The sequence below is a fragment of the Nerophis lumbriciformis genome, linkage group LG19, assembly GCF_033978685.3.
Source record: "Nerophis lumbriciformis linkage group LG19, RoL_Nlum_v2.1, whole genome shotgun sequence".
In the NCBI taxonomy this organism is placed as follows: Eukaryota; Metazoa; Chordata; class Actinopteri; order Syngnathiformes; family Syngnathidae; genus Nerophis; species Nerophis lumbriciformis.
The window spans coordinates 30,076,434-30,085,279 of record NC_084566.2 but is presented as its reverse complement, the minus strand read 5'-3'; the positions used below and the strand labels follow the sequence as shown (position 1 = coordinate 30,085,279).

At 40.2% G+C, this 8,846-nt stretch overlaps 1 protein-coding gene across 2 annotated transcripts in view; it reads right to left on the bottom strand.

The window, feature by feature from the left end:
* Positions 1–2,387: 2,387 nt before the first annotated feature.
* The window catches only part of kcnj9 (potassium inwardly rectifying channel subfamily J member 9), a 30,631-nt gene continuing 24,172 nt past the window's right edge, over positions 2,388–8,846 (bottom strand). For both annotated transcript variants that reach the window (XM_061979006.1, XM_061979005.1), the window contains 3 exons: positions 8,429–8,626; positions 6,370–6,500; positions 2,388–3,819 (listed from right to left, as the gene is read on the bottom strand). In XM_061979006.1, coding sequence (XP_061834990.1) covers positions 3,550–3,819; positions 6,370–6,500; positions 8,429–8,626 — 599 coding nt within the window. In that variant the 3' untranslated portion in view covers positions 2,388–3,549. The remainder of the gene's footprint in view (positions 3,820–6,369; positions 6,501–8,428; positions 8,627–8,846) is intronic.

The window sequence follows — 8,846 nt, the reverse complement described above, 5'->3', positions numbered from 1 at the left end:
AACATAACGCACCACCAACACACGAGCTGAAATATTCTAAGTTGCTCTTTGTCACACAAAAATTGAAAATGTGACTTATCAACGCCTACAGCTGCCAGCACTAAAAGATGAGCCTGTTTTGATGCTATGATAAATGTTATGTTGTGATGTTGTATTAAATTGTTTATTATATCGTATATGTATTGTGGTTTTTTTTTCTTTGAAATTGTAATTTTACTGCCTTTTAACATCATGGCCAGGGGACTGCATTGTCCCCTTTGAAATAAACTAATTCCTAATAAGTTGCGCTTAATGTGCACCTCGAAACTCATTCAGAGCTAGTGTTCATTAAATTTCATTTTTGTGAACTGGTATTTGTATTGGCTAGTTATTTTTTGAGACTAAGTTTCGTCTGATCAAAGATTTTTTTTTTTTTTTAACTCATCTTATGTTATTTTTAACAATCATTTTGCAATACAAAATTACTTTTCTTCAACCTGAGCACAAAGTGATATCATTACACTCAGTTATATTGCCATTCTTCACAGTATGGATTAAATGTATGGGACATGTCTTGGTTAACTCCTGTTGCCATGTTGTACTGAGCAGCCAGATCAGACACCTTTTGTAATTTTGCAGTTATAATAATCATATTTAAATAATCATGAAACCTGCAAGAAAAAACAAGAAGGACAAAAGATTGCAGAAGTTTGCTTGATTATCTTACCTTCTCTTAGGCTTTGCCTCCTATCGTCCTATTTTGGAACTTGTTTGGTCACGGATGATTGCTGCTGTGTGAGATTCAAGGTTTGAAAAAAAAAAAAAAATGTCTTTCCTCCATGGCTCTACGTTGATGTCAAGGTCACTTTCTACGTGAGGGTCGTTGCAGTGTGACGTCACCACCCTGTGGACTAAGCAACAACAACGACAAGAATACAAACATGTATGAAACATCACTTCTTTTAATGACCCCTGTACTCCGTGATTACTTTTGACGACCCACTTCAAAACACGCACACGCACGCGCACAGGCACACACGCACACTTCTATCCCTTGTTCCCAGCCCTGGTTGCCTAGGAGACAGCTGATGGGGACCCCATCATCATAAAACACCACCAATGAGACTGCGTTGACAGGCAGGAAGAATTTCCGGCGTTTGTCAACTTTGTCTCCCTCTAGCGGTAAAAACATGGAAACAAAAATCTTTTTTTTAACCCACTGACTCTGCCTGGTAACCTAATCTGCTGACTTCTTCTGTATGGAAGTAGAATTGTCTCACATCAGCTTATATATATCAATTTGATATTAATACATATGCATATATTAATAAATATACAAATACAAATGTGATATACAAATAAATAAATTATTTGTATCAATAAACGCATATTTGTAAATATATTTTTGAGATTTGAAAATATATACAAATAAAATGTATAAATATAAAAATGTGACATACAAATAAATCAAGAATTTGTATAAATAAACGTATATTTGTAAATATATTTTTGAGATTTCAATATAAATATGCTTGATTTTGTATTTGTATTGAATTTGCATATGTGGATCACTTTTTTGCTTTTTTGTGTCGATGAGACATTCCTCCCACAAACCAGATGCACAAATAAATGTGACCTACACACTCCCCTGAACAACCAGCAGAGGGCACTGCAGCCAGAGCGGTCTGGGTCACAGACATGGTCAGACACTGGCGAGCCAATCAGTGACACACTAGGGAGGGTCACATGATGATTGATGTATGATGATGATTTGACACACATTGCACTGATAAGCGATCAGTATCTACATCGGGACAAGGTCATTAAACGGCATTGATACAATAAAATAAGCAGCTCGCACGGTCTTTCAGATTAAGTGGATGAATTAGCATTATCTTGTGCGTTCTTTCTGTAAAGACGTGGATTGTTTTTGTGCAGAGAACTCCGGGCATTTTGCGTATAATGCATATAATGCTCTGTGACCCAGACCGCTCTGGCTGCAGTGCCCTCTACTGGTTGTTCAGGGGAGTGTGTAGGTCACATTTGTTTGTGTATCTGGTTTGTGGGAGGAATGTCTCATCGACACAAAAGCAAAAAAAGCGATCCACATATGCAAATTCAATACAAATACAAAATCAAGCATATTTATATTCAAATCTCAAAAATATATTTACAAATACGTTTATTTATACAAATTATTGATTTATTTGTGTCGCATTTTTATATTTATACATTTTTTTTGTATATATTTTCAACCTTAAAAATATATTTACAAATACGTGTTTATTTATACAAATAATGTATTTATTTGTATATCACATTTATATTTGTATTTGTATATTTATTAATATATGCATATGTATTAATATCATATTGATTTATATATATATATATAAGTTGATGTGAGACAATTCTACTTCCATACTTGTGGCACTCACATCCAGTCCCAATGACACATCACCATGGTGGGGAGAGGGCCATAATGAAGTTTGAATAGACAAGTTATTCAGCAATATAATTTATTCTAATTAACATTAGATTGTTAGTAAAAGCATTTGTACACATCGCTTTTGGAAGCAGGAAGTCACCTTTGTTGTGCTTTAGTTTCCTAAAATAACTAATCTAAGACAAATAACATCCCTGCGCTATGATATAAATAACACAGACACTCAAGTGTGTTTACCTTCTGCTACTGTGTTAAGGATGTCACAAAAAACAGCGCCCCCAGTGGGCAGGAGGTCAGGAAAAGTGTCTATGGATGGGTACCTTTCAATACGGCGCCGATTCTAAGCACCTGGGAATTGATACCAGTACTCATGTTCATGTGTTAATAAATAAAATATATTTCCTCTAGTTGCAAGTATGCATTCATTTTAGTTTGTCCTAGGTGTGTTGCCTTAGTCAGGAACTAGTCTTTGCCATTAGGTTGAATATGCCAGTCTTGTCTTTCGTTGAGTCCTACAAAGTGTTTATACCTTAAGTAATGTACGTATTACAAACCAGCTGTTTGATTGTAATGTGCATCTCAGTTCTAGTTTACATTTCTAACTTTGGAGGTGTTGAAACCGCCATGTACGATCGCTAATGCTAATCAGTAACATGTCTATGGCATTTCCACTGTAAAAAGTGGAGGCTTACATTTGAGTGCTTTCTATCAGGCATGCTTGGTTTGTTAGCATGGGAAATGGCAACATTAACTAGAAGCAGTCTGCTACCAATACGCCTGTTTGCCCGCCAAGTGCTTGAGCCAGGGCCGATTATGCAACAGGTATTGAAATATGGTTGCGTTTGATTTTACGAGAACTCAGTTGTACCAAGTACCTATAGAAGTACAAATTCAGTACCCATCCCTAATTGTGGTGTTCAAATACAGAATTTAGAGTATCTACTAATTAAAAGTGAACAATGTCAATCCATATTAACATAACACCTCAACCAAAATTGATGGAGGCGGGAGCAGTTGGAGACAACACAACAAAGTCAAAGTTGAACGCCCACACCTACTTGGAACAATCTAGAAAAGAAAGTCAAAGGGAGAATTGTTCTTGTGGTAAAACAAGTCTTTGTCCTCTATGCCTCGCACACCGACTGGTCGGTGGCGACGCTGCCGTTCAGCTCGCCCTGGATCGGCAGCGCACTGCTGACGTCGGTCATCTCGCCAACAATGAAGGTAGGCGTCCCACCTTTGCCATTGGCGGGCCCGCTCTCCGCCTGCTTGGACCCCTGCTGGGCCAGGGTGGGCTCCTCGTCAAGCCGGCTGGAGATGGACCAGTACAGGTGGGCGTCCAGCCTGGCGGCGGCCAGTGACAGCTCCCGTGCCGAGCAAGAGGGCGTGTCCACCTTGTGGAGAAGGAGTGGAGATTTTTTTTTTTTTTTAATCGAGCAAGAAAACAATGAGGATTACAGAACACTAACATTTATAGGGAAAATATGGCTATAAAGTTGCACAAAAACTTGAAAAAGACCTCAGGTTAGCGAGCATTGCTTTTTCTTTGGCTTTTTTGGTGTCACCTACTTTAAAAGCAGCAGCAAGCTGGACAAGAGGTGAGGAACAGGACTTGCATTAAACCTCACATTCAAATTAACATGGCTAACTTCTTTTTGTTTGCATTAAAACGGTAAATGGTCTTTACGTACTACAAAACCCAAAACCAGTGTGTCATGTCTGTGTAATCATGTTTTGTTTTGTTTAGTTATTGGACTCTTTAGTTTCTGGCTTTTCACTCCCTTGTCTTGTTTCCATGATTACCCATTAGTTTCACCTGTTCCACGTTTGGACTCATTGTGCACTCTTGTTTGTCACCATAGCAACCATTAGTTTTCACCTGTCACGTCACGCACCTGTTTCACGTTTTGAGTCACGCACCTGTTTTCGTTAATCATGTCTGTAGTATTTAAGTTCATTGTTTTCAGTTTGTCTTTCTGGTGACATCCCGCATTTATGCTTCTGCACATTCCTGACACTTTTTTCATGGCCATCGTTCATGCTGCTTCTTTAGTCCATGCCAAGTAAGTTTTGTTTATTAATGCCACAGTTAGTGTTTTTTTTTGTTGTTCATAGTTTCTGCCTTTGTGCAAGTATTTGTTTTCATAGCCAAGTTGTTTCTCCGCCACTGTGCGCACTTTTCGTTTGTACTTTTTTTTTGTAGTTATAGTGTTTAAATAAATCATGTATTCACCTTCACGCCACATCTGGTCCAAATCTTTTGCACCTCGGGAGAACAAAACACACCATAGTCCTAGTCATGACACAGTGAAGTTGGTACGTTGTGTAATTCGTAAACAAAAGCAGAATAAAATGATTTGCAAATCATTTTCAAATTATATTCAATTGAATAGACTGCAAAGACAAGATATTTAATGTTCGAACTGAGAAACTTAATATTTGTTTGCAAATAATGATTAACTTAGAATTTAATGGCAGCAACACATTGCAAAAAAGTTTGCACACTGTCATTTCTACCACTGTGTCACATGGCCTTTCCTTTAAACAACACTCAGTAAACGTTTGGGAACTGAGGAGACCAATTTTTGAAGCTTTTCAGGTGGAATTATTTCCCATTCTTGCTTGATGTACAGCTTAAGTTGTGGTATTTTAGGCTTCATAATGCGACACACATTTTCAATGGGAGACAGGTCTGGATTACAGGCAGGCCAGTCTAGTACCCCGCACTCTTTTACTATGAAGCCACGCTGTTGCAACACGTGCAGAATGTGGCTTGGCATTGTCTAGCTGAAATAAGCAGGGGCGTCCATGAAAAAGACGTTGCTTGGATGGCAACATATGTTGCTCCAAAACCTGTATGTAACTTTCAGCATTAATGGTGCCTTCACAGATGTGTAAGTTACCCATGCCTTGGGCACTGATACACCCCCTTACCATCACAGATGCTGGCTTTTGAACGTTGCGCCTAGAACAGTCCGTATGGTTCTTTTCCTCTTTGGTCCGGAGGACAACACGTCCACTGTTTTCAAAAACTATTTGAAATGTGGACTCGTCAGACCACAGAACACTTTTCAACTTTGCATCAGTCCATCTTGGATGAGCTCGGGCCCAGCGAAACCGGCGGCATTTCTGGGTGTTGTTGATAAATGGCTTTGGCTTTGCATAGTAGAGTTTTAACTTGCGCTCACAGATGTAGCAACAAACTGTAGTTACTCACAGTGGTTTTCGGAAGTGTTCCTGAGCCCATGTGGTGATATCCTTTACACACTGATGTCGCTTTTTGATGCAGTACCGCCTCACGGCCATTCGAAGTTGAATTTCAGCCTTGACGCTTACGTGCAGTGATTTCTGCAGATTCTCTGAACCTTTTGATGATATTACGGACCGTAGATGGTGAACTCCCTAAATTCCTTGCAATAGCTCATTGAGAAATGTTGTTCTTAAACTGTTTGACAATTTGCTGCCGCATTTGTTCACAAAGTAGTGAGCCTCGCCCCATCCTTGTTTGTGAATGACTGAGCATTTCATGGAAGCTGCTTTTATACCCAATCATGGCACCCACATGTTCTCAATTAGCCTGTTCACATGTGGGATGTTCCATCCAAATAAGTGTTTGATGAGCATTCCTCAACTTTCTCAGTCTTTTTTGCTACTTGTGCCAGCTTTTTTGAAACATGTTGCAGGCATCAAATTTCAAATGAGCTAATATTTGCCAAAAATAACAAAAGTTTACCAGTTCGAACGTTAAGTATCTTGTCTTTGCAGTCTATTCAATTGAATATAAGTTGAAAATGATTTGCAAATCATTGCATTCTGTTTTTATTTACGATTTACACAACGTGCCAACTTCACTGGTTTTGGCTTTTGTACTATTAACAGTGTCGAAGTTCTTTTTACACTTGAATGACAGACTTGTGCAGTAAAAATCCTGATAGTACGCTTACCTCAAACGTGTGATGGAAAGCGCCGTAGTCGATGTCGAAGAAGCCCTCAGCCAGGGACATCATGGGGCTGAAGCGGTGGCCCCACATCACCTCCTCGGTCAGGTAGGAGCTGCGGGCCTGGCAGGTCATGCCTGCACACAGGAAGCCAAGTTCCTCACAGAGCTTCTGCTGCTTTGGGCGGCGTGCCATAAAGACACAATGTCCCAGACGCATGAGCGCTTTGATCACCGCGCCTTTCTTATGAATATTCCTTCGGGCAGGAGTTACGAGCGCCGGATGCTTCTCCTGAGCGCCTCCTCAGAAGTTGCTGAGCAAGGAAATCGATAGTCATCTTTACCTCGTGTCATCTGAAGAATAGCTGGAAACTTTATCATCCTGTCAGGGCAACATGGCCGCAGCGCAATAAGATAAATAGCTTTGCTAGCACACGGCTTAATAGCAAATTATGATGACCACGATGTATCCCACCGGACATCTTGCGGGTTTTCTCATGCATGACCAAGTACCGACTCAAAAACACTTTTCTGTGCTCACGGTTTACCGTCAAATAAGTGGCTTGTACTCGCAGGTAATTGGCTTTTGGCGTTTGAGGGAAATTAATAGTTTATATTTGTATGATCTTTTTTATTTGTAATGAAAATGTACTATTTTTCTAAAAATGTTGTACCAGTTGATGGAGCTTGTGTACCACCAGCATACTTGCCAACCTTGAGACCTCCGAATTCAGGGTTGAGGTGGGCGGGTTTGGGGCTGGGGCGGGGTTTGGTGGTAGCGGGGGTGTATATTGTAGCGTCCCGGGAGAGTTAGTGCTGGGTATTTGTTCTGTTGTGTTTATGTTGTGTTACGGTGCGGATGTTCTCCCGAAATGTGTTTGTCATTCTTGTTTGGTGTGGGTTCACAGTGTGGTGCATATTTGTAACAGTGTTAAAGTTGTTTATACGGCCACCCTCAGTGTGACCTGTATGACTGTTGATCAAGTATGCCTTGCATTCACTTATGTGTGTGTAAAAGCCGCCATATATTATGTGGTTGGGCCGGCACGCTGTTTGTATGGAGGAAAAGCGGACGTGACGACAGGTTGTAGAGGACGCTAAAGGCAGTGCCTTTAAGGCACGACCCCAATATTGTTGTCCGGGTGGAAATCGGGAGAAATTCGGGAGAATGGTTGCCCCGGGAGATGGCACTGAAATTCGGGAGTCTCCCGGAAAAAATCGGGAGGGTTGGCAAGTATGACCACCAGTGATTCTAAAAGCACACCGAGGGCCTAAATTGACTTCAGGTTTGCATGTGCTAAAACACGTGCAAACTTGAAAGCACACACAAAGATTATCTACTAAACGTGTGCAAAGTGGATTGAGTCTGCTAAGCGAGCAGAATAAGGGTCGCAATTAAGTTTGTGTTGCTGAATATATGCTGATCATCAAAACGCCCACAATACTCGAGTGAGAAGATGCATATATAGTACACAGCAGTGTTTTTCAACCTTTTTGAGCCAAGGCACATTTTTTGCTTTGAAAAAATCCAGAGGCACACCACCAGCATAAATCTTTAAAAAACGAAACTAAGATGACAGTAAAAAGTCATTGTCACAATTGTTGGATATGAATTCAAACCATAACCAAGCATGCATCGCTATAGCTCTTGTCTCAAAGTAGGTGTACTGTCACCACCTGTCACATCACGCCGTGACTTATTTGGATTTTTTTGCTGTTTTCCTGTGTGTAGTGTTATGAAAAAAACTGCGACTTATAGTCCGAAAAATACGGTATATACTATAGAACCTTTATCCGGACAATCAACTAAAAACACACACACATGGATTTGATTACACACATACAAAGATTGATATACAGACACAAACATTAGTACACAGACATGAAATTAGATTACACACGCACAGATTAAGATACGCGTTTGCAAATAATTTTGCTACAATAATACTTCCATACTCATTATCGTTTTGCAAGCACTATTATTATATTTCTGTCTTGACTTAATAAGGTGAAAGTGAAAATATTGAAAAAAAAAAAAAAACCTCAGCAATATCGTATCGTCTCACCTGTGGCCTCCACCATGCCTTCCAAGATGACCACAATCTCAAAGTCCTCCTTCTCCAGCTGAGCCTGTGACATGTCCCAGAAGGGAGAGTGGGTGTCAATCTCGTGTGAGATCACCAGCGGCGACACCAGGAAGAGGCGGTCGTCGCCCGTCTCGAAGCCCACGCTGATGTCCGTCTGGTCCAGGGGGATGAACTCGCCTGGAAGTTAGAGAGCACAGACGCTAAACATGTCTGTCTTTCCAGTACTCGTTGATCGTCATTATACAACCCCTGCCAAAAATAATGGAATCTCCAGTCTTGCTGGTTGTTCATTCAGTTGTTTAATTTTGTATCATATTGTGACTGCATACATGTTCGAAATAAACTTAACCGTAACCATAACACACCTCATAATATATATGTATATATATATCAGTTA